General features: G+C 37.6%; 1 protein-coding gene and 1 pseudogene across 1 annotated transcript; both read left to right on the forward strand.

Annotated features, from left to right (window-relative positions):
- LOC139130707 (acetylcholinesterase-like) lies at nucleotides 1–6,232 on the forward strand. Its single transcript, XM_070696464.1, has 2 exons — nucleotides 1–1,577; nucleotides 3,694–6,232. Exons 1-2 carry the CDS (start codon nucleotides 91–93, stop codon nucleotides 4,052–4,054), a joined length of 1,848 nt encoding a protein of 615 aa, XP_070552565.1. The 5' UTR covers nucleotides 1–90; the 3' UTR covers nucleotides 4,055–6,232.
- Nucleotides 6,233–13,911: 7,679 nt separating this feature from the next.
- Nucleotides 13,912–16,377, forward strand: LOC139130711 (acetylcholinesterase-like; annotated as a pseudogene).
- The last annotated feature ends 10,592 nt before the right edge of the window (nucleotides 16,378–26,969 follow it).

The following is a 26,969-nucleotide window of genomic DNA, read 5'->3' on the forward strand; positions in this document are numbered from 1 at the left end:
GCACACAATGCGCTACTCTCATTTGCATCACAAGACCATATTAAGTTCCTACGTAATCTTTGCTTGTCAAAGGTGCGTGCACTTTCGAAAATGGCTAACCTCAAAGAAACACGCATAATGTTCTTATTGGTGCTGTTCTCTTTGTTTCAGGAGATGATATGCCAACCAGAAGTGGAAACTAGATACGGCTCTGTTCGTGGCGTTACCACAGAAGTCTACGGAGTCAATGTCAGTAGTTTCCTTGGTATTCCATACGCCAAACCACCTGTTGGTCATCTGCGTTTTCGCGCCCCTCTACCGACAGATACATGGACTGGAACGCTGAATGCCACCAACTTCGGAAAAATGTGTCCTCAAACTACTTACCCGTGGATGGTACAGCAGGCATTGGGCGAAGACTGCTTAACATTAAACATATTCAAGCCCGAAAATATCGCTGACGCCTCTCTGTCAGTGATGGTTTTCATCCACGGGGGCGGGTTTACTATTGGATCGTCCTTACAGTTCGACGGCTCAATATTGGCAGCGTTACAAAAGGTTATTGTGGTCACGATGAATTATCGTCTTGGTGCACTGGGATTTCTGTGTACTAATGATCGACATGCCACTGGTAATTATGGACTTTTGGATCAACAAATGGCCATACGCTGGGTGAAAGACAACATCGGTACTTTTGGTGGTGATACGAACAAAATCACTTTATTTGGTGAATCCGCAGGTGGTATGAGTGTTGGTTTCCATATGTTATCCCCTACGAATTACGGCCTCTTTCAACGAGCTATCTCACAAAGTGGAGTACCTACAACCTTGATGATGGCCGATAAACCTGTATATTGGGCGCGTCGTCTTGGTTTAGCTTTGAACTGTACCAATGTGCAAAATCACGGCAAATTAATTTCATGTATTCGATCGAAAACATGGCAAGAGATTATTTACAACAACCCCCCACGGGAGAGATTAGACGTATGGGAAAGACAGTTTCTACCAGTTGTTGATGGCCGATTTATCCCAATGAAACCAGAGGCCCTGCTGTATTCAAACTCCAACTTTTCAACGTACGACTTTTTGTTGGGTTTCAATAGCTTGGAGGGAAAATTCATATATTACCTTCCAGAGTTACAAGAGATTTCATCAAATGTGACTGTATTATCAGGTTTGACAGCTGATCGTTTTAAGGAGCTCATCGCTGACGATACAACACCGTATTACACAGACGAGATGAAACTTATTCAAAGTGCTGTGTTGAACCACTATACAGACTGGTTCAATCCTTCCAGTGACATTCACAGACTAATAAGCTATTCCAGTTTCCTTGGTGATCAGATGTTCGTTGCGCCGACCATAGAATTTGCGCAAAGACATGCCCATGGCGATTCCAGCACTTATCTTTACCAATTTTCCTATGAAAGTGCGCAGTCCCAAAGCTATTACCCTACTTGGCTGAAGGGGGCTGCTCATGCCGACGAACTGCCATATGTGTTTGGAATGCCGTTTAGTGCACCGCAAATGTACACGGAGGAAGAACGAGATGTGAGTAGCATGGTGATGAAGTACTGGTCAAATTTTGCCAAAACTGGGTAGGTAATCTTTATTAACTCACTCAATACAAACGCATATTACTTAAGCGTTAAATTTAAACTTTTTCGACCGTCAGAGGTAAATCTTACTGCTGTGATATCGCAGCGGTACTTGTGGCGTGTATCGAACGCGCTCGGGTCTTGGGGTCATCGCCACAGTACCGCTGCAAGCCAACGCATGGGCTTCTAGGGGCATGTATGGGTAAATTTTACACGTTTTGTATTGTTTCAAAGAATTACTATGATAAATAATCGGTAATGTGTAATAAATTGTAAATAAACTCATAATATTTAAAATCGTTCGATTTCTAAAAGCATCTACAGGTTTTAACAACTTTAACGGCAGTGTAACTTCAAAATCTTCGACAGTTCATTAAAACATATTGCTTGCATGACTGTAAGTTTTAAATGTAAGGGAGCCTTCAGTAATTACAGGGGGTGGGCCGGGGAAATTTCGCCCACATCTGTACCGTAAAACGTGACCCTCCCCCTATCCTCCTGTCTAAAATGTGACCCTCCCCCTTGTCCGACATTCTAAAACTTAACCCCCCCAACCACTGCGGTATTCTCCCCAGGAATAACTGAAACAGTATCAGCTAATTTACATAACAATTGGTTCAGTTGTTATGTCAGGGACAAATTACAGATGGGAGGGCTTGTGTTTTTGGAGGGACAGTCGCAATTTATCACGCAAGAATTTTTGAAGAGATATGGTATTTCATACATTTGAGGGAGGGTCACCATATTTTGTGCAACTATAAGAAGGCAAGTTGTGGCTGATTTAGTGCTTTATCAAAAAATATCAAATCATAATACATGGAGTCTATCAGGCAAATTATTGACAATTTTCTCTCACAAAACATGCTGTATCTGTATATTATATATGTTTGATAATGTATTTAAATGTACTTTGCTTGAATTTGGAAGTAAAATGTGCATTGGTGTACAAGAAATTGATTTCTGAATTTCATCTTAAAAGTTGGTTCACTATCCATGGTGTCTATGATGAAACTATGAATAGTTTTTTCCAATACAAAAATAGGTAAATCTTTGCATTTATGTACTCTCGATTATTGATATTAATGTTCTCGATTAGACTAGCGTGTTTACAAGTCTATGGTTGTGTAAGAAATTTGATTTTAGAATTTCTTCAAAATGTTGATTCACTATGCATGGGGGTCTATGATGAAAATAGGAATTTATTTTTTTTTTCAGCACAAAATTAGTCTATATCTGTGCATTTATGTATGCTGGATTATTTACATTATTGTTATTGATTAGACTAAAGTAGTTACAAGTCCATGGTTGTGCAAAATATTTGATTTTGGAAATTCACTGAAATGTCCATTCACTATGCATGGGGTCTATGATGAAAATAGGAATAATTTTTTTCCAGTAAAAAATTAGATAAATCTGTTCATTTATGTATGCTGGATTATTTACATTATTGTTCTTGATTAGACTAGAGTGGTTACAAGTCAATGGTTGTGCAAGAAATTCGATTTTGGAATTTCACCTAAATGTTGATTCACTATCCATGGGGGTCTATGATGAAACTATGAATAATTTTTTTCCAATACAAAACTAGGTAAATCTGTGCATGTATGTGCGCTTGATTATTTATACTAATGTTTTTGATTAAACTAGAATGGTTATAAGTCCATGGCTTTGCAAGAAATTTGATTTTGGAATTTCACTGAAAAGTCGATTTACTCTACATGGTGGTCTATGAGAGAACTTTACACATTTTTTTTCTATTATAAAACTGACAATCGCTTGTCTTTTATCAGTTTTAACTGCTCAAGGTGTTTAATGTAAGATACCACTGCATCTTCTTTGCTTGTGAAACTTGTTGCTAATGTGTACGTATTTTGTTGGTGATTTCCTATTCAGGAAATATCACACGGACAATCAAAGTTTTGGCCATAAAATCAGCTTCTGTCAAAAGTGACCCTCCCCCAAGATAGGTTTATAAAAAGTGACCCTCCCCCTTGAACTGTTTTCTAAAAAGTGACCCCACCCACATCCCCAGTCCACCCCCTGTAATTACTGAAGGCTCCTTAACTGCCAGTCTGGTCCATTGCTATTCTCACTGCACATGTTTTATCTTATTTAGGAATCCCAATACCGGCGAAACAGAAAACGTTTCTTGGCCAATGTATACTGTAGGAGATCAACAGTACTTGGACTTAAACAATCCAGTGACCATCGGTGAACGGATCAAGTTCAATGACATTGCCTTCTGGTTGAACTACATTCCAACTCTCCAGGCAGTCAACTGTCCTGTTGGCCCGACCGACGTCATCCAGGTCATAGGTGAAGGGCTGGGTTTGTCTTTAACAGACGGTCAGCTTACGCAGCTCATGGAAGGATTTATCGCTGCTGTCATTTTGTTGGCGATTATTATTGTCACACTTACGGCTGTGATCTGTGTTTATGCGAGGAAAGATAAATCTGTTAAAAATCTTCAATCTTGAAGATTTAATTGACTTTGCTGAGAAAAGGAACAAAAGAGGGGCCTTTTTATTCCTCGACTTTTGCAAAGCCTTTGACACGGTGGAGCACAAGTTCATGTTCATCTCTTTAGAAAAATTTGGGTTTGGAAGGTTTTTTATAAATTGGATCAAGACAATTTACAAAGATTGCAGGAGTGCTACAATTAATAACGGGTGGATCACTCCTTTCTTTACACTACAAAGAGGCATAAGACATGGGTGTCCTCTCTCTGCTTTACTGTTCATAATTGTCGCTGAAGTACTAGCACAAGTAATTAGAAATGATGAACATGTAGGTTTAAAAGTGAAAAACAAGAATATCAAAATCACACAGTTAGCAGATGATACTCAAGTGTACATAGAGAATGTAAAATCGTTGGCTCGAGTACTCAACATCATTGATCAATATGGAAAGTACTCTGCAGGCTAAAACTAAATAGAGATTTTGATTTGATTTTGATTTATTTAGCACTTAAAAAAATAACCATACAATACAAACAAGGAAAAAGACAAAGACGAAAATGCTGGGATAACACAGAAAAGTTAAAAACTTATTTCCACTGTGGTCCCACCAAAAATGAATTCACGACAACAATGAGACAAAACAGAAGGGTTAAAATTAGGGCCCTGGAAAAAGAAGGATAATATAGGCCTTATCCCATGGCCTAAAAAGCCAATAAAAGCTTTGGGAATATATTTTGGTCATGACAAAAAGGAGGTGAGATCACGAAATTGGGTAATAAGTTAGAAAAAATAGAGGCGTTACTGAACGGTTGGAAGAAAAGATACTTATCCTTATTTGGGAATTTAACAATTTTGAAGAGCTTGCTTTTTCCAAAATCACCTATATTGATTCTATAATTGATACACCAAAAGACGTAGTAGTGAGATTAAATAAAATATTTTATAATTTTTTATGGAGTGGGAAATAGGGTAAAATTCGGAAAGAAATTATATGGAATAAATTTGAACAGGAAGGTATACAAATGATAGATATTAGTTCAACTGTAAAATCATTGAAATGCGGATGGGTGAAGAGGCTTGTGAATAGCGGAAATGAGACATGGAAAGTAGTCATTGATTATTATTTTGAAAAATTCCGTGGTATCAGTGATGTTTTTACTTACAATTTTGATAAAAAATGCTTGAAATATGTAACAAAAAAACTACCGACTTTCTATGCAAGTGTCCTTGATAGTTGGTATGAAATTTTCATAAATGGCCGTAAAATAGAGTTAACGGCAAATACAGTGGGCGAGCAAAAAATTTGGGGCAACCAAAACATTACTGTACCAGTAAATAATCAGCCTTTCTTTTCTACTGATTGGATGGATGCTGGTTTTTTGTATATTTCTGATTTATTTACCAATGGTCATTTCATTCAGCAATGTGATCTTTTGAATAGAATGTAGAAAAATAGAAATTGGATTATACAGTACCGGTATATAACGCTAAAGAAAACTATTCCATATCAATGGATGCAATGTATGAGAACTCTAAGAACTAACTTAGTGGTAAATCGACAAAGAAAAACTATTTTGAAACAGAATCACCAAGGAAAATATGTAGACGTTTATATGTTCTCTTGTAAAGATTTTTACTGGAACATTTTGATGAGACGTGTGGGGACATTGTATGCAAAAACAGTGTGGGAAAACAGAATTGGTCAGTGTGTCAGTTGGCATCCGATATGGTAAAGTAAGGTAAAAAACATGACAATTAAGAACATCGCTGTTTAATTTGTTTCTTTTGCATGACAAATTACCTCACAGATCCAATTTATTTAGATGGAAAAAGGAACCTTCTCCAGTGTGTGAGCAATGTATTTCTCTTGAAGACTGTGAAGATTTTCTTTTTGAATGTGCACGAGTAAAGCAATGTCAGGCGACTGTTTTTCAGGCCCTTAACAAAACATACGATATCCAGTTAAACATGCGATGGAAACATGCTACATATGGTTATTTTCTAGGTATGCCTAAGTTTGAAGCCTTGAATATGATAGTTATGGTTGGCACTTTTTCAGTATATAAGGCAAGAATTTTAAATCAAAACAACGTGACAAGTTTATTGATTGTATTAATTATGTCAAGAGAAACCTGTAAATCACTTACTATCAGTTGTATGTTTAATGTCAGAAGAAATAAAGCCGATCTTATTTTTAAAAAATCTTGTGAGGAAGAATAGGCAAAGGTTGGAGGACGTGGCGGAACGCTTACAAAACATCTGCGACACCATGAATGCTGAAGCTAATCATGTATCTGTATGAATTATAGTCACGGAAATTCAAACAACTGATGTTCACTCTCTTCATATCGTTCGAATGGAGAGAACATACAGGGTCATTTGTTCATGACTTTAGGGAGCGTTCAGTTATTACGGCCGGAGCTGGGCCGGCAAAATCCAGGGGGGGGGGGTCACCTTAAATTTGAAAACTGCAAAGGGGCGGGGTCATGTTTTTTTCAGACAGCTCAGAGGGGGTCACATAATTTTTCATAAGTATACATCCCGTCAAAAAGCAGTTTCAGTGTTCAGAAATATTCTGGGAGATAAAAATGATTCGCTGCATGATTTCATTCTCTGAAGTCATTTAACTGTACATCTGAACAAAAGTATACTTATCTGTCATATGAACATCTTGCCTTGGCAACTCTGAGGCTTGTCTTATTGTAAATCGAGCTCACTGAGGGAAATGAACAATTCCTATTACTTACATATTAGAGATATAGCAAGTTTTGTCAGGGAAATTATTTAACAGTTACCTGTAGACTACTAGTACCATGAAAACTGAAATTAAACTTTTAGGTATAATTCCAATATCATAATTGTTGTCCACATCTGAACTTTTAAATACCCTATTTGAATCAAGTACATTTGTATCAATTGTCAAAAACCTATAAAAAGCACAGATTAAGTTAGTTTGGCATTGTAAAAAAATTGTTCATAGTTTTCTCATAGACTCCAATGTATTGTGAATCAACATTTCGGTGAACTTCCAAAATCCAATTTCTTGCACACATATCAGCTTTTAACAATCCTAGTCTAACTAAGTACTTTAAAATGAATTATCAAATGTCTATAAAGACACAGATTTAGCTAGTTTTGTATAGGGAAAAAATATTCATAGTTTCCTCATAGACTCCAATGTATAGTGGATGAACATGTTTTCAGTGAAATTCAAAAATTAGATTTCTTGTACACATAATATGTACCTTTAACCATCATATTATAATCAAGTACAATTATGTTAATTATCCAACGTCTGTATGTGCACAAGTATAAGAAGTTTTTCATTGAAAAAACATTATTCACAATTTTATCATCGACACCCAATGTATAGTGGATCAACATCTTTGGTGAAATTCTAAAGTAAAATTTTCTATGCACATACTAGTTGTAAATAAATGCATGGATATTGCTAGTTTTGTATTAAAAAGGTATTACATAAGTTTTCTCAAAGACTACCATGTATAGTGAATCAACATTATCAACAGCTAATTATCAATTAAAATATCAAAATTTTGTACACACACGCTTGCGCAAAAATATTGCAATACACCTGTAATTTCTGTCCAATCCCTTTGAGGGGTAATTCCAAAATTATGGCAAGTCAGAAGGGGAAGTTTGAAAATTAGCACCTTGTGAGTTTGTAAAGAGGTGGGGGTCATTTGAAAAAATCTGAGAACTGTTTTTTTAATTTTATCGCGCCCCCAAGGTGTTTGTGTGTGCAGCTTTACTCAAGCAATGGGGGGGGGGGGGAGTAATGAAATTTTTGTCATCTTAAAAGGGGGATCATCAATTTTTTGGTGCAATAGGTGATGGGTTCACTTATTTTGACTGATGCCCAGGAAGAATTTGCCGGCCCACCTCCGACGATAATAACTGAATGCTCCCTTATTCACACGATAGCTGTACCGTGACTTTTACCATGGTCTTACTCGCTTGGCTTTAGTTAGCTGTGGGTCCATAGCTGTGGTGTTTTCGGACGGGCTTTCTGCCTTTTGCGGGCTGGTTTTGACTTTTACGTTTCAAAACCAGCCTGTAAAAGGCAGAAATCCCGTCCGAAAACACCATAGCTATGAATCCACAGCTAGGCCTTTATAGTGCGCTGATTGTAGCGTTTTAAACATGCAAGGACATGTACATGACCGATAGTTGTCGTAGTGTGGCGACTGACAACTGAAAGAGAACAGCTAAGAACACGCAAAGGTGGAACGAGGCTGGTCTACGATCTCGCCGTCATCTTTTGGCCTTCGTCCATCCTAGACTAAAACGAGGCTATCTCTACACCAGATTCAGTCAGATTGTATTTTACAATACATGCAAGCCACTGCAAAGACATTTGATCAATGTCCATTAACACTCTAAATCTGGATGTTTTGTTTCTTAAAAGGGGCAGGGTTTTCATCAGCAGGTTTTACTCAGAGCAAATATACTAACTGTGAACACATTTCAAAAGAGGACAAAGGACTTAAATCACATCAACAATCAGTGTCAACAACCACGAGTGCGAGTATCAGGGATTGAAGACTGCCCCTTAAAGTGTTAGCTTGGAACTATTCCTTCTATGTCAGAGGCTTTTTCATAGAAATCTACTTGCATTGTCAAAGTCAATGAGGTCAGCTTAAATAATAGTGTTCACAAGCAAGGCTAGCCATCATGTGATTTTAGTTCAAAAGCAGGACTAAGAATTGAATAATGAATCACTGAAACCATTTTTTTTCTGTGAACAGTGGATAATGATGGTTTCGTTTCTTTGTCCACAAGATTATTTTCAGCCTGAGTGTTCATGTCACTGCCCAAAATATGCAAATGAGCAATTAAAAATGCAAAACTTTCCAAAACCACTTGTCAGATAGCAATATTGTTTATTAAAACAATTTTCTAGGGATAGCCATACTCGCATTTGTTCAAATGAGATAAAAAAAAAATTACACTTACTTTTAATGTTTTCCTCATGTTTTGTTTTCCGGACTTCAAAAACCCTCACTTTTGATGGAATAATATCTAATGTTCATATGTTCCAGGGTCATTGTTACCGTAACAGGTTAAAACTGTATTTAGGGTATTTATCACATAGCCTTGGTTTATGGCATGTAGATTCCTGGAATCAACATTCTTTATTTTTGATGAAATGGTGATGAAATTTGCTGCTATGTCGTGCCTTCACGATTTCAAGGGTGTGAGCTACAACCATATAATTTTGGCATAAATTATGGACGGCATTCAGTGATGTGCCGAAAATATCCAATGCACTTGGTTAATACTTAGCTCATTAGTACCTTGCACAAACTTTGTGTAGCTTTAGAAATACGGGGATATGTACCACTTTCCTGTTTTCGCGAAAGAACAATTTTTTGTCATTTGTGATAAAAAATTCTTTTTCTTAAGAACTACTTGTCTAAGAGCCTTGAAATTTGATAAGACATTACCTACTCTAAATTTTCGGTTTAGAGGTGAGAAATCCCTATTATTTCTTTGTAACAAATGTGAATGAAATCTTAGGTGCAAGAGATCTCCAAAACCCGACTGATACAATAATAGAATCGTACCTAAACGAAACACGACTTGTAGATTTTCATTTTATGTGTTTGGTATGATGCAATTGCATTGTGATTGAACAAGACTTTCCGATACGTACCTGACTGTTTTCGATTTTACATAGTCATAGTTGTAAAATCCGAGTTTTTGGATTTATGGACGTGATCAAACTATATTCGATATTGTATTAGTACAACGTATAGTTGCCGAAAAGTGGATAAGCCATTCCGAATTTCATAACGAATTGCAGTGTCGACCTTTATATTTAGACACCATAATAGAATCTTCGCTAGATCTTTCTATGATGTAGAATCGAAGTCTGTCCACAATAGAAGTAACATTAAAACTCAGTGGGGTGGTCGAAATAGCGGAAAGAAACGGGACTGAATCGAATCCCAATGATCAAATCGTCAATTGAACAATTTCTGATCGAGGGGATTGTTGCCATTGTAAAATTGAAAATGTGCATTCAGAACATGGATGTACAAATATAGATCTATTTTGTACATCCTTGATCAGAAGTATTATAGATAGCGTCTAGAAAGTTTATTAATATTTCTTTTTTGCGGGATGAAAAGTACGACTTCCTAAATATGTTTCGAGTATTTTGCAAAAATTATCGAATAACTCTATGTTATTTTTGAAAATGGATTTTTAAAACCAAATAATGGGTCCGATCGCGAGCGTGTGTAGCTTGGATTTGCAGTTGAATATGCGGTGTTATGATGGTACCATTGCAGACGTTCCCATTACATACAATATTGTTTTGCGCCGCGGGGACTCATAGATTAAATCTGAATTTTTACCATTTTTTTCTGACGTACAACTTGTTGTCATCCGTTGTAAAACTTGGAATAAGAAACAATGCTTGCTGACGTTCTTGTCTCGTGCGATCATCTTATCTGTTTTTTCCCCCGAAAAAATAATGATATCTGCCATGATACCACCATGCTTGAGTCGATGCTGTATAAACCTTTTCTTCGGAAAACACACTACAGGCCCTAGGCAAACATGCACAATCACAGACAGTCTAGGAGAAGTACATAGCTATGGCTTTGCTTTGTTTACGCAAGGTACGTTCAGTGTAAACAAAGGTTATGCATTTGCGACCAGACTGAGGTGAACGTGAGTGAGTCAGCAATGCCATACCAGTCAAATGGTCTCTACCGTATCACATAAGCGCCAAGATATGCGCTCTTTCCCATGGTGTAAGTTTGTTCTACTTTTGTTTAGTCCTTTTCTCAAAGAACGGGTGATTATAAATGGTGAAAAATTTTTTCATGTATAACCAAACCCCAAACTAGCACATGTTAAAAAATTCACCTTTCGGGAACTTCGATGAATTACGTCAAAATTAAAAAGTATTGTCACATTCATGGAACTTTGCACAAAGATTCTTAAAAGTTGTGCAAGTGCAAAAATGAAATAAAAAAATTGGGGTCACCGCGCTCGTTTCCATGGAAACGGACGTTAAAATGGCGTCAGTAGAAATAGATAAAAATGAGATAATTCACTTTAACTAAAGAAATCAATTATAAAACGCTCAAAAAATTAGATATTTTTAATAAATACCAAGACTTGAGATGCATATCTATTGTGAGTATAGTGTTTATGATTTTTGCAAAGAAATATTTACATTAGTATCGACTACAAAATGACAATATCAAAATTTTATCACTACATAATTTTTGAACTGTCTTCCTATCGCTCTGAATGATGTCATTTTGACTAAACTTGGCTGATCAAATCTTGACATCATACTAATGGTGTAAGTTTGTTCTACTTTGTTTAGTCCTTTTCTCAAAGAACGGGTGATTATAAATGGTGAAAAAATTTTTTCATGTATAACCAAACCCCAAACTAGCACATGTTAAAAAATTCACCTTTCGGGAACTTCGATGAATTACGTCAAAATTAAAAAGTATTGTCACATTCATGGAACTTTGCACAAAGATTCTTAAAAGTTGTGCAAGTGCAAAAATGAAATAAAAAAATTGGGGTCACCGCGCTCGTTTCCATGGAAACGGACGTTAAAATGGCGTCAGTAGAAATAGATAAAAATGAGATAATTCACTTTAACTAAAGAAATCAATTATAAAACGCTCAAAAAATTAGATATTTTTAATAAATACCAAGACTTGAGATGCATATCTATTGTGAGTATAGTGTTTATGATTTTTGCAAAGAAATATTTACATTAGTATCGACTACAAAATGACAATATCAAAATTTTATCACTACATAATTTTTGAACTGTCTTCCTATCGCTCTGAATGATGTCATTTTGACTAAACTTGGCTGATCAAATCTTGACATCATACTAATCAGTTTGCCCTATTAATATAATTGAATCACCATACTATTTTTTGAAATATCTCAAGGTGAATGTGTAACACCTACTGCCTAAATAAATCGTAAATGGGTCATGTAAAAGGAAAAGAAGTGTTAATTTTTCGCTCATATTTAATAAAAATAAGCTTTCTAGGGGTCAAAATGTTAAGCTTACAAAGTCATAGGTCACATTTATTTCTAAGAGATTAGGACAAACAATTGGGCAAAAGCGCAATTTCAACAATGTAATGTGCGCCACAACATGACCCATTTACGATCTATTTAGGTATAGTAGGTGCAAGTGAAGCATAGACAGTAGAGAAACGTGTTTCTCAACAAATCATGGATTCATTGCATGAATCCGACATAATTATACATGATCCGAGTAATCATTTAAGCACTGTCACGATAAGTAATGTTGTTTATTTCACTGTTGTTACCTATAATTCCGCCAAAAGACCATCAGAATTTCTTCGTGACTACTTGAAATCGTGCACTGGCGTGCATGTAATCGTCAAAATCACAATGCTTGAATGTGGAAGATCTCATTCTATGTATGAATACATCGACTGCATATGTGCAAGTCACTTCATATCATATCAAAACATTTTAGTATCGCGACGTTAACTTTGTACTACCTGAAGCCAGAATTTACAGTTAAAGTGAAAGTTATCTAAAATTTTCTACTGTGGACAATAATGCAAGCTATGACTCTTGTGAATAGCCGCATATTATAAATATTTTTTTATAATATTTAGTTTGTTTTCACCATATTTTATATTGTTCCTTGCATTACATAATTCTAAATTAAATTTAGTTTTTGCCTATAGGCCCTAAACACTTGAAGAGAGGTAAGCTTACTTATGTTCAGTCTCATAGATTTAGATGTACTATTGACTTAGAGTCTCTCCACACAAGTTAATAAACTTGTTTTCATTGAATATGTAATGATGTAAATCATTGTATGCTGCATATATATATATATATATATATATATATATATATATATATATATATATATATATATATATATATATATATATATATATATATATATATGACAAAGCACATGTAAACTCTGTTAGCAATCAAGCAAATGTTTTTTTAATCAATGGCCCAAATTTATTTTCTATGTGCTGGACAATAGATACATTTTTAATAAATGCCAATAATCAAGTTTAACACCAATTTTTATTTTTTATTATGTGCACGTCTACCTTCAGTTCATGTAGGGCAAGAAATTTGGTTTAGATTAGTCATTGTCCATTATGGTATTATAGTTTGTGGCAAAATTTTTCTACCCTTCTGCATTATAAAACTTCACCATTTTCCGTTCTAGATATTTTTCATCCTATTAAGTCCCTTGTCCTAATTCACTTTCACACATATCAAAAGCTATTAATACTTAGATTGCACACTTGAATTTACATAAATCCAGCTCCTGACAATCACATTTATTGTTTGTTATGCTGGAGCATTAACCAACCAGTTCAAGAAACTCATTCATGCCAAACAAGTTTACTTTTTTGACAGATTTAACTGATGATGAAGCCAAATACCTTTGGAACATCAAAACTGAGGTCAATGACTACTCAACCTACGGGCGCCTGTGTGGTGATCCCCATCACCAAAGTCAAAGTCATGGTGACCACCACGGATCCACCCCGGGGCCAGGAAAGAAGCCCTTAAATTATCATGGTTTGTGTAAGCTGTTGTACAGTAATTCGAGGTTGTGCCTGCATGGCTGCAGGGTTGGAGGAGTTTTGAGTACAATCCACAGCTCTGTCGGCAAAACCTCGAGCTGCTGTTGGCCTACTGAAGCTGTGAGCTGTACGTGGGATTACGTTCGGGGTTACAACAATAACATTTGCTGTGAGCTGTGTACAATTGGCGCACGGCACACAATGCGCTACTCTCATTTGCATCACAAGACCATGTCATGTTCCCAAGTAACCTTTGCTTGTCAAAGGTGCGTGCACTTTCGAAAATGGCTAACCTCAAAGAAACACGCATAATGTTCTTATTGGTGCTGTTCTCTTTGTTTCAGGCGATGATATGCCAACCAGAAGTGGAAACTAAATACGGCTCTGTTCGTGGCGTTACCACAGAAGTCTACGGAGTCAATGTCAGTAGTTTCCTTGGTATTCCATACGCCAAACCACCTGTTGGTCATCTGCGTTTTCGCGCCCCTCTACCGACAGATACATGGACTGGAACGCTGAATGCCACCAACTTCGGAAAAATGTGTCCTCAAACTTCTTACCCGTGGATGGTACAGCAGGCATTGGGCGAAGACTGCTTAACATTAAACATATTCAAGCCCGAAAATATCGCTGACGCCTCTCTGTCAGTGATGGTTTTCATCCACGGGGCGGGTTTACTATTGGATCGTCCTTACAGTTCGACGGCTCAATATTGGCAGCGTTACAAAAGGTTATTGTGGTCACCATGAATTATCGTCTTGGTGCACTGGGATTTCTAAGTACTATTGATCGACATGCCACTGGTAATTATGGACTTTTGGATCAACAAATGGCCATACGCTGGGTGAAAGACAACATTGGTACTTTTGGTGGTGATACGAACAAAATCACTTTATTTGGTGAATCAGCAGGTGGTATGAGTGTTGGTTTCCATATGTTATCCCCTACGAATTACGGCCTCTTTCAACGAGCTATCTCACAAAGTGGAGTACCTACAACCTTGATGATGGCCGATAAACCTGTATATTGGGCGCGTCGTCTTGGTTTAGCTTTGAACTGTACCAATGTGCAAAATCACGGCAAATTAATTTCATGTATTCGATCGAAAACATGGCAAGAGATTATTTACAACAACCCTCCAAGGGAGAGATTAGACGTATGGGAAAGACAGTTTCTACCAGTTGTTGATGGCCGATTTATCCCAATGAAACCAGAGGCCCTGCTGTATTCAAACTCCAACTTTTCAACGTACGACTTTTTGTTGGGTTTCAATAGCTTGGAGGGAAAATTCATATATTACCTTCCAGAGTTACAAGAGATTTCATCAAATGTGACTGTATTATCAGGTTTGACAGCTGATCGTTTTAAGGAGCTCATCGCTGACGATATAATACCGTATTACACAGACGAGATGAAACTTATTCAAAGTGCTGTGTTGAACCACTATACAGACTGGTCCAATCCTTCCAGTGACATTCACAGACTAATAAGCTATTCCAGTTTCCTTGGTGATCAGATGTTCGTTGCGCCGACCATAGAATTTGCGCAAAGACATGCCCATGGCGATTCCAGCACTTATCTTTACCAATTTTCCTATGAAAGTGCGCAGTCCCTAAGCTATTACCCTACTTGGCTGAAGGGGGCTGCTCATGCCGACGAACTGCCATATGTGTTTGGAATGCCGTTCAGTGCATCGCAAATGTACACGGAGAAAGAACGAGATGTGAGTAGCATGGTGATGAAGTACTGGTCAAATTTTGCCAAAACTGGGTAGGTACTCATAATTATTAACTTACTCTATACAAACGCATATTATTTAAGCGTTAAATTTTCCGACGGTCAGAGGTAAATCTTACTGGTTAATTTTACAAACAATATTAAGTCTTTGGGGTGATGTATGGATAAATTTTACCCGTTTTGTATACTTTCAAGAATTGCTATAATAAATAATCTGTAATAAGTAATAAATTGTGAATAAAATCATAATATTTAAAATCGTTCGAATTCTAAAAGCATCTATAGGTTTTACAACTTTAACAGCACTGTAACTTCAAAATCTTCGACAGTTCATTTAAACATATTGGCTTGCATGACTGTAAGTTTTAAATGTAACTGCCAGTCTGGTCCATTGCTATTCTCACTGCACATGTTTTATCTTATTTTAGGAATCCCAATACCGGCGAAACAGAAAACGTTTCTTGGCCAATGTATACTATAGGAGATCAACAGTACTTGGACTTAAACAATCCAGTGACCATCGGTGAACGGATCAAGTTCAATGACATTGCCTTCTGGTTGAACTACATTCCAACTCTCCAGGCAGTCAACTGTCCTGTTGGCCCGACTGACGTCATCCAGGTCATAGGTGAAGGGCTGGGTTTGTCTTTAACAGACGGTCAGCTTACGCAGCTCATGGAAGGATTTATCGCTGCTGTCATTTTGTTGGCGATTGTTATTGTCACACTTACGGCTGTGATCTGTGTTTATGCGAGGAAAGATAAATCTGTGAGGAAGAATAGGCAAAGGTTGGAGGACGTGGCGGAACGCTTACAAAACATCTGCGACACCATGAATGCTGAAGCTAATCATGTATCTGTGTGAATTATAGTCACGGAAATTCAAACAACTGATGTTCACCCTCTTCATATCGTTCGAATGGAGAGAACATACAGAGTCATTTGTTCATGACTTTAGGGAGCGTTCAGTTATTACGGCCGGGGTGGGACGGCAAAATCCAAGGGAGGGGGGGTCACCTTAAATTTGAAAACTGCAAAGGGGGTTATGTATTTTTCAAACAGCTCAGAGGGGGGGGTCACTTAATTTTCATAAGTATCCGTCCCGTCAAAAAGCAGTTTCAGTGTTCAGAAATATTCTGGGAGATAAAAATGATTCGCTGCATGATTTCATTCTCTGAAGTCAGTTAACTAAATCTGAACAAAAGTATAATTATCTGTCATATGAACATCTTGCCTTGGCAACTCTAAGGCTTGTATTATTGTAAATCGAGCTCACTGCACTGAGGGCAATGAACAATTCCTATTACTTACATATTAGAGATATAACAAGTTTTGTCAGGGAAAATAATTAACAGTTTCATGTAGATTACTAGTACCATGAAAAATGAAATTATACTTTTAGGTAAAATTCCAATATCATAATTGTTGTCCACATCTGAACTTTCAAATACCCTTTTTGAATCAAGTACATTTATATCAATTGTCAAACACCTATAAAAGCACAGATTAAGTTAGTTTGGCATTGCAAAAACAATTGTTCATAGTTTTCTCATAGACTCCAATGTATTGTGAATCAACATTTCGGTGAAATTCCAAAATCCAATTTCTTGCACACATATCAACTTTTAACAATCCTAGTCTAAGTAAGTACTTTAAAATGAATTATCAAATGTCTATAAATACACAGATTTAGCTAGTTTTGTATAGGGAAAAAATATTCATAGTTTCCTCATAGAATCCAATGTATAGTGGATGAACATGTTTTCAGTGAAATTCCAAAATCAGATTTCTTGTACACATAATATGTACCTTTAACCATCATATTCTAATCAAGTACAATTATGTTAATTATCCAACGTCTGTATATGCACAAGTATAAGAAGTTTTTCATTGGAAAAAAATTATTCACAATTTTATCATCGACACCATGTATAGTGGATCAACATCTTTGGTGAAATTCTAAAGTCAAATTTTTTTGCACATACTGGTTGTAACAAACCTAATCAAATTAAGTACATCTATCTCAATTATCAAATGTCTATAAATGCATAGATATTGCTAGTATTGTATTGAAAAAGTATTCCATATACACGCTTGAGCAAAAATATTGCGATCCACCTGTAATTTCTGTCCAATCCCTTTGAGGGGTAATTCCAAAATTATGGCAAGTCAGAAGGGGAAGTTTGAACATTAACACCTTTTGAGTTTGTAAAGGGGGGGGGTCATTTGAAAAAATCTGAGAATCTTTTTTTGGATTTTATCGCGCTCCAAGGTGTTTGTGTGTGCAGCTTTACTCAAGCAATGTTGGGAGGGGGAGTCATGAAATTTTTGTCATCTTAAAAGGGGGGTCATCAATTTTTCTGGTGCAATAGGTAGGGAGGTTCACTTATTTTGACTGATGCACAGGAAGAATTTGCTGGCCCACCCCGGCTATAATAACTGAACGCTCCCTCATTCACAAGATAGCTGTACCGTGACTTTTACCATGGTCTTACTAGCTTGGCTTTAGTTAGCTGTGGGTCCATAGCTGTGGTGTTTTCGGACCGGCTTTCTGCCTTTTACGGGCTGGTTTTGACTTTTACGTTTCAAAACCAGCCTGTAAAAGGCAGAAATCCCGTCCGAAAACACCATAGCTATGGACCCACAGCTAGGCTCTAGTGCGCTCATTGTAGCATTTGAAACAAGTCCCAAGGACATGTACATGACCGATAGTTGTCGCAGTGTGGCGACTGACAACTGAAAGAGAACAGCTAAGAACACGCAAAGGTGGAACGAGGCTAGTCTACGATCTTGCCGTCATTTTTTGGCCTTCGTCCATCCCAGACTAAAACGAGGCTATCTCTACATCAGATTCAGTCAGATTGTATTTTACAATACATGCAAGCCACTGCAAAGACAGCTCTAAGACTGTATTTTTCATCCACAATTCACTGGATTCTTTCGATTGTAATTTGTGATGTTTCGTCTCCCTTACATAGAGATTACTAATGTTTTGCTCTGGAAAAATGGAAACTAATATGAGTGCCAGAACTTCTGTGGTCATTGTAAACTGAAGGCATACATTGAGAGACTGTCATAATACCTTGGTACAGTGGTCTTCCCCTGACATCTGTATTCCCCACTAGTCTGCTCTACATTGCCTATAGATTTGGACTACTTCATAATCCATCATCTCTCTCTCTCTCTCTCTCTCTCTCTCTCTCTCTCTCTCTCTCATATTAAATATTTGTGCTACTTTTTATAACGCTCTGCTTTTTCTCAAGCACTGTAATCATGTCCAGCGTATACGGTGGCCTGTGCGAGTGACTGAGGCTTGGCAGATGAAAGTTAATTTGGAGGCAGTTACCGTCGAGTGGACATACGTCTTTTTGCCTTCAGTCGCTGTTGCCAGTCCCGGTTGAATTGTGTTGTTCTTGTAATGTGATTTCAATATACGTTTGCTGTGTCGTCTTTGATATTTGTTTCGTGCGTGTTAATCATAATGTTGCAACTAATCTTTACCGTGTTTCTCTTGAATATTTTCTGAGCTCGTGGTCTTTTGGAAAACACTTGTCCACAAGGGATAGGAGTGTTTGTCTGATGTTGGTACTGACGTTTTCGCTAAATGGGAGTTTTTCCAGACAATTATGTTTCTTTGCCAGTTTCTTCTTCTATTTGTAGTTGTCGGCACGTACCGTAGAGTGTATCCACCCTCGTCAAGTGCTTTTTGATATGGTGGGGCGGCTTGGTCGAAGGAGACTAGGTCAGATGATAGGTGAGAAAAGCGTTTGCTGATTACGGCTGATATGTTCTTTACAGTGCTGATTGGTCAAATTCTTTATGCTCCTCAGTCGGGGTACGGTTCTTTGTAAACTTAAAGCCGTAGTCTGTTTGCAAGATGAATTTAGATTCAGATGAAGGAAAACATGCGCTTTCAACAGCATCAAGTTCTGAGAAGAATGCAGTCTTTCAATGAGGCGATACTGATAGTCCTTTTTCGTTTACAGTGAAATGTTCTTTTTGGAGTAGCCAGTGTTGAATATTTTCAAAGGCGTACAATCGTACAGTGCTCGACAATTAAGTGTTTAAGCTGGAGCGAAGTGTACGAAATCTGTAGTTCGACTGATCCGATACAAAGTGCTCAATGCCAAAATAGAGCGGAATATAGAAGGGTTGCTGGAGATAATGTTACAACTCCTGACGAGTGAGTCCAGTGGCTCAACGTTGTAGAGATGAAATTTTAGTATTTTTCCGGCATATATATATATATATATATATATATATATATATATATATATATATATATATATATATATATATATATATATATATATAATGCAATCGCGCTCGCTTGAAGAAAGGTGGTGTCTGATCAACACTGCCAGGACTATATTGATTTTAAATCCCCGAAATATTCTTCCTGATAATCAACTTATGAACCGCTTATTTATCACTATGTCGTTACAGCACGTTTTGTTATCTGTCAAACTCTGTATGCCGAATGTCCCTCCCATTACAGTGCACGCACATATCACACTTGTAGCTATACAACTGCTTTATTACTTGCATTTTGCATTGAAATATACGCAGTCTATCTCAATGAGCAATATGTAACATCCTTACGCGATTTGTGAAAACCCTGTGACAGGTCAGTGTTAGTTCTCCATATAGATACAAGATGGCAATGATGAAAACATTTGTACGTCTGGTCGGCAAAGAATGGAAATCATCATCACAATATCGTTGACTTGAGATATGGTTACCATGTCTGCATACTGAGACGACTTTGCACGTGTTTTGGCAATGATGTTGGTGAATGAACATCAATTTGCATACAGAGCAACAGGTGCACACTTCTTGACTGTCGAGATGGCACAGGCCAATATTGGGCTTGTAAGCTTGAAAACAGTGTTGAACATAGATGGACTTGTTCACAACAAGACAGTAAGCTGTAACGATAACTGCTCTCACTGCTGTCTCTGTCCTTTGTGATGTTTCCAGTATGCTTTATTGCTGAATTTAAGAGTTATCGGTATGTACATGCGTTGCGCGTTGTGGCATTGTCGTCAGTGTTCCAAGTTTAGTATGGTCACATGTCAATTGAACTAGGGCCATCCTGAGAGTTTGCCAGTCATTGCTCCAAGGCTGAACTTCAATTGTTATTCTGTTCTAGAGAGCGGTTTCCAAGACAACAGTCCTCGGTCAGATTGGCACAAATGCTTCGTTGTAGGTAAAATACCGTCAATAAGTTGATTAGACTGTCGTTTTGACTTCAATCAATATTGTACAGCCAACGCATTAAGAAACCTACTCCGGGGAATGAAAAACTTGAATTTGCATTGTAACGCCTGACAGCGTTCCTCTGTAACTGTACATGCAGCGGAACCACAGCCTCACTTTCAGATTTTGACCTATTGTCCTGGTTACCTGTAGTGTTCGTGCTTGTCGCTGGAACTCTACCGCTTTCCTCGAGGTGTGGTGTTTCTCCATTCATCCGTGGTGACTGTACGTTGATGCCATGGCGATTTTGGGCTTTTTCGTACATTTCCACAAGTTTCTCAACCTTTGATAGAAGTTTTCTGACGTCACCCTTGGTTGTCAGTTCCACTTCGCGATACTCAGTTCGTACCTTTTTCATTTCACCTTTCAAACGGTCACATAGGGCAGAAGCGCGGGCTACGTTTTTGTCCAGTATTTGCATATGGCCAGCAAGTTCTTCGTCTTGCTTGAAGATTCCAGGATGACTATTGCCAACAAAAGATTGCATCTCCTTGATTTTGTCGGTTTGATCGGCGACGTTAGAATTCACTTTGGCCAGTCTGTCCTTAAAACCATTGATTTTGTCAATGACTGTACGTCGACAGTTGTACATTCTCTGACAACTGACGTAGGTCTCTTGGAGGCGATGATAATAAGTCACTACATTGGAGGGAAGTCTGATTATCGTGTCAAATAAATTGAGAATGTATACTAGCATTTTCAAAAGTCTCATAGCATAGCTTTCAGTAGAACTAGTAGATTCGTCATCACGGCACAGTTCGGATTGGTCGTCGTATCTTGACTCTCTTCCCGCATCGTTTTGTTCTTTCATAACACCACCGGTCGTCGGTTTACCATTTGACACGTCTCTACTTGCGAGAAGGTTGGAAGGAGAGCTGTTGACGTCATCAGAAATTGCATTTACTTCTGTTTTAACGTGTTCCAGTGTGGTTTCGATAGCTCTTACAATGCTGTCTGGAATATTCACCAGACCCAAAACAATTTCCTCCGCTGAGACAAACATTGGACCAATCACGGGCAAGTTGTGGGCGATCAGTCTTAACAGTGGCATGGGTCCGTTGCTCACGTGTTCATTTGCAAAATCACCCATCACTACGGTGATTGCTGCAAACAGCAGTCGAGTCACAATCCACATCGGAATGTAAACCGGCAAGAACGTAAGCAAGACGCATCCTGAGATGACACGGAGACCAAAGTTGCAGACATCTCTGACGACGCGCACCACGAACAACAGAAACAGCAAATACAGCAAGAAAATCCTTCCAAAAATGTTCACAAATATCCCCACTACTGGTATGTGATTGAGGATAGGGTATACTGTATTCTTGAAGTATATCGCTAATAGCACCAGTAGTTTCATCGGTTCAATGGCAGGCATTTTCAGTTTTGTCACCGCGTTGTGTAAGAACTCGGAAGTTTAGGAAGCGTCATCTTGAAAAACTGTGAAGTGATCTATAGAATCATCGACCCTAAGAAAGAGAATTCTGTCGTCATGAAGAAATGGAATAATCGCTGCCATGGTTGCGAAACGCGCTTCGCGGAAAACCCGATGAATACAATCGCGCCCTCGGAAATTTCGTATTCCGCCAGACTCTTCTGTTTTCTGATTGGTATATTAAGTGAAATCTAAGAGGTATAGACGAGGATTGTGATGTAAATCACGGTTACGTGGGCAGAAAAACCGTGTGTAATATTTTTAATCATAGTTAAACATTTAAGAAAGTGCAGGAAAATCTTCTAAAGTGAAAAGTGCAGGAAAACTGCAACAGCGTTGCTCAATAAGATTGGCGTCACAATAGTTGCCGCTTGCACGTACGAAAAAATCGTACGTACTATTTGAGCTATAACTAACTTGTGCGCTCTTTGAATGTGAATAAAACTATGCATATGGGTTATTATCAGCGAAAGGGTTTGGAAAAGAAAAGCGGTCATCTCAGATTTTAGGATATTTGAAATGTAGGCCTAAGATATGACCAGGATTCTCAGTGTTTACCCCATATAATAGAGTGGATATCAATTTTAGATTTCAAAAAATAATAGAAATTACTTTTCTCCTCAAGTTTCAGTACTTACAAGCTAGCGATTACTGTCACGATTTGTAATATTTTGATAGTCCACCTCTAGACATCACCACAGACCCGAACCAGTACAGTGAAATAATGCGACGATAGCCGATCTCCTTGTAGTCAAACTATCTGCACTGAGAAATCATGATATACACGTATACGAGAATACAGTACATTATTTTTTTTTCGTTCATATGTTTATGAGCAACACTAAACCTTGCTGCGGATCCGTAGCCCTACCACTCCCTTTGCTGGTTAGCACCAGTAATGTGTATGAGCTACACGCAGGGTGCAGGATAGTACCAGTAAAATACGGGAATTTTAGGACAACAACTGTGTGACATTTTTGATATTTTCTCCCATTTTTATTATTTTTTTATTTCACTTTATTTCATAAAACGATTATATGTTTACTCAACTCTTTGTTATACAATTTTATGTAAAGCAATTTCTTAGTATGAACTGAAATTCAGTTGCAATTATGCAAATATGCACAAGATGAACACTCTGCATTTCGGCATAATATTCAGAGTGGAACAAGAGTTCTTAAAAGCAGTGCGGCGGTAAATCAATCAAAAGTTACACCAAATAGAGCTGCTCTACGTGATAAATTGCTATAAATACGAGTATTTTTCCCGATAGACCTTGACATGTACACAGCATCACACTGTACACAGTCTGGCTATAGTGGCCCACCAGTTGCTCAATGTGCTGGGCTTGCACTGAGAAGAATTCATTTTTGTTCAGTAAGCTTATATCCATTATTCATTTTCTTCAACATTTTCCTTCATTTTACACGTTTCTTTGTAACTTACAATAATTTAGTTCTCAAAGTCGGTCTTATATATTTTCCTCGATGCAGTCTTCCATCGCACTGATAGGACGTAACGCCTCATGAAAGTACGATTGTGTGATAAGACTTAATACAAATCCGCCAATCCATAGCTATGAATACCAGCTTTACTGAGGCGAGCGATTGAGTAAGTTGGGATTGTCTTCAGTTGGATTTCGGGGCCCTATGGAACGACTTCTATTCAAGGTGGTGTTGACTGGAGGATTCTGGTTATATACGTTCATCGGACGTCTGAGATATATTGTAAGTGGCAAGGAACTGGAACACTAAAATACTGATTTATTTATATTTATTTTAACTAAGTCCTCTGTTCGGCCACACTTTCAGGCAATTATTACAGTTTATTTGTGCTAATAACAGATGTATTCAATTGCCTCTTCATTTCTTATGATTGCATGGTCGATAAAAAATCCATCGTGCGTGTGTTTCTCCCTTCGATGTATATCGGATTTAATAGCAAGCTTTTTTTCAAAAGAGGTGAATAAAATCATGACTGGAGAACAAGAACAATTGACTCATTACGATGAATATTTTTATAGTTTCCTCGCAAAGATATGGAAAGTCACCCGTTTATATTCCAGTCTTGTGTGGCGCCTGCCTCACCCTACAAAAAGGATTCACTTGTTTTATTTAGTTAAAATCGAAATGCCTTGAAAGTTAGCAACAATTTGTTTCTGTATGTAGAAACGAAACGTGTGCAAATCTTTAGATTTCGGTCAAGTCACGTGATTAACAGACTATATATAACACAAATATAACATATGAAAACAATATTTCTACTGCCAAGCAAAAACCTATTTCAACTAAATTGAAAGTTCATGTATGATAGCATGGAGTTGGCTCTTGTAACAATTAGACCTACTAATTCAAAATTATTAAATTTCAGTAAGTGTTTCTTCCAAAACCTAAAATATCCTATAGTATTTTTACATTTCATGGACATTTTCAATGACATATGTCAAATTATTTCATTCCGGGCAATGTGTCACTTATGATAAATGGCAATTACTCTCTGAATATGCAGAAAGATACAAATATTTCAAATTAAAGAAGTTGAAATTTTACTTTTTAAATGTATAAATTTTGACTCTGTCACATTATGATGTTATAATTTAACAAAAATAACAAACTGACCAAATTTCAAACAAATCTGACGATATCCCTTGAAATAATAAAATGTTCAGGTATGCCCAGTACAGCTACCAATGCCTTAACATACTTGAGTACCTGCAGTATCACACACTCATAAACATCTTTGGTTGAACTTGCCACTTTCCTAACACTCCAAGCACATATCTGTACATTGTTATTTCCTTGGGTTACACATTGAGCCAAGTTTTGGTGAGGGCTACATTTTATGTTTACTATGTCAGTTTTCAGTTTTCTTCAGCAACAAAATGTCCTCTTTTGAGAATCAACTAGCAACACTGAAAAGATGATTAACAGTGAAAGTCCAAACTCGATGAGCCTATGATATAGACAATCAGTAGTCCAGAAAGGATATGATAAAGAGTCAGTAGTCCAGAATGGATGTGATAAACAGTCAGTAGTCCAGAATGGATGTGATAAACAGTCAGTAGTCCAGAATGGATGTGATAAACAGTCAGTAGTCCAGAATGGATGTGATAAACAGTCAGTAGTCCAGAATGGATGTGATAAACAGTCAGTAGTCCAGAATGGATGTGATAAACAGTCAGTAGTCCAGAATGGATGTGATAAACAGTCAGTAGTCCAGAATGGATGTGATAAACAGTCAGTAGTCCAGAATGGATGTGATAAACAGTCAGTAGTCCAGAATGGATGTGATAAACAGTCAGTAGTCCAGAAAGGATATGATAAACAGTCAGTAGTCCAGATTGGATGTGATAAACAGTCAGTAGTCCAGAATGGATGTGATAAACAGTCAGTAGTCCAGAATGGATGTGATAAACAGTCAGTAGTCCAGAATGGATGTGATAAACAGTCAGTAGTCCAGAATGGATGTGATAAACAGTCAGTAGTCCAGAATGGATGTGATAAACAGTCAGTAGTCCAGAATGGATGTGATAAACAGTCAGTAGTCCAGAATGGATGTGATAAACAGTCAGTAGTCCAGAATGGATGCGATAAACAGTCAGTAGTCCAGAATGTATGTGATAAGCAGTCAGTAGTCCAGAATGGATGCGATAAACAGTCAGTAGTCCAGAATGGATGTGAAAACAGTCAGTAGTCCAGAATGGATGCGAGAAACAGTCAGTTGTCCAGATGGATGTGAGAAACAGTCAGTAGTCCAGAATGGATGCGATAAACAGTCAGTAGTCCAGATTGGATGTGATAAACAGTCAGTAGTCCAGAATGGATGTGATAAACAGTCAGTAGTCCAGAATGGATGTGATAAACAGTCAGTAGTCCAGAAAGGATGTGATAAACAGTCAGTAGTCCAGAATGGATGTGATAAACAGTCAGTAGTCCAGAATGGATGTGATAAACAGTCAGTAGTCCAGAATGGATGTGATAAACAGTCAGTAGTCCAGAATGGATGTGATAAACAGTCAGTAGTCCAGAATGGATATGATAAACAGTCAGTAGTCCAGAATGGATGTGATAAACAGTCAGTAGTCCAGAATGGATGTGATAAACAGTCAGTAGTCCAGAATGGATGTGATAAACAGTCAGTAGTCCAGAATGGATGTGATAAACAGTCAGTAGTCCAGAATGGATGTGATAAGCAGTCAGTAGTCCAGAATGGATGCGATAAACAGTCAGTAGTCCAGAATGTATATGATAAGCAGTCAGTAGTCCAGAATGGATGCGATAAACAGTCAGTAGTCCAGAATGGATGTGATAAACAGTCAGTAGTCCAGAATGGATGCGAGAAACAGTCAGTTGTCCAGAATGGATGTGAGAAACAGTCAGTAGTCCAGAATGGATGCGATAAACAGTCAGTAGTCCAGATTGGATGTGATAAACAGTCAGTAGTCCAGAATGGATGCGATAAACAGTCAGTAGTCCAGAATGGATGTGATAAACAGTCAGTAGTCCAAAATGGATGCGATAAACAGTCAGTAGTCCAAATGGATGCGATAAACAGTCAGTAGTCCAGAATGGATGTGATAAACAGTCAGTAGTCCAGAATGGATGTGATAAACAGTCAGTAGTCCAGAATGGATGTGATAAACAGTCAGTAGTCCAGAATGGATGTGATAAACAGTCAGTAGTCCAGAATGGATGTGATAAACAGTCAGTAGTCCAGAATGGATGTGATAAACAGTCAGTAGTCCAGAATGGATGTGATAAACAGTCAGTAGTCCAGAATGGATGTGATAAACAGTCAGTAGTCCAGAATGGATGTGATAAACAGTCAGTAGTCCAGAATGGATTTGATAAAGTCAGTAGTCCAGACTGGATGTGATATACAGTCAGTAGTCCAGA

This window comes from Ptychodera flava, chromosome 4 (genome assembly GCF_041260155.1).
Source record: "Ptychodera flava strain L36383 chromosome 4, AS_Pfla_20210202, whole genome shotgun sequence".
Classification (NCBI taxonomy): domain Eukaryota; kingdom Metazoa; phylum Hemichordata; class Enteropneusta; family Ptychoderidae; genus Ptychodera; species Ptychodera flava.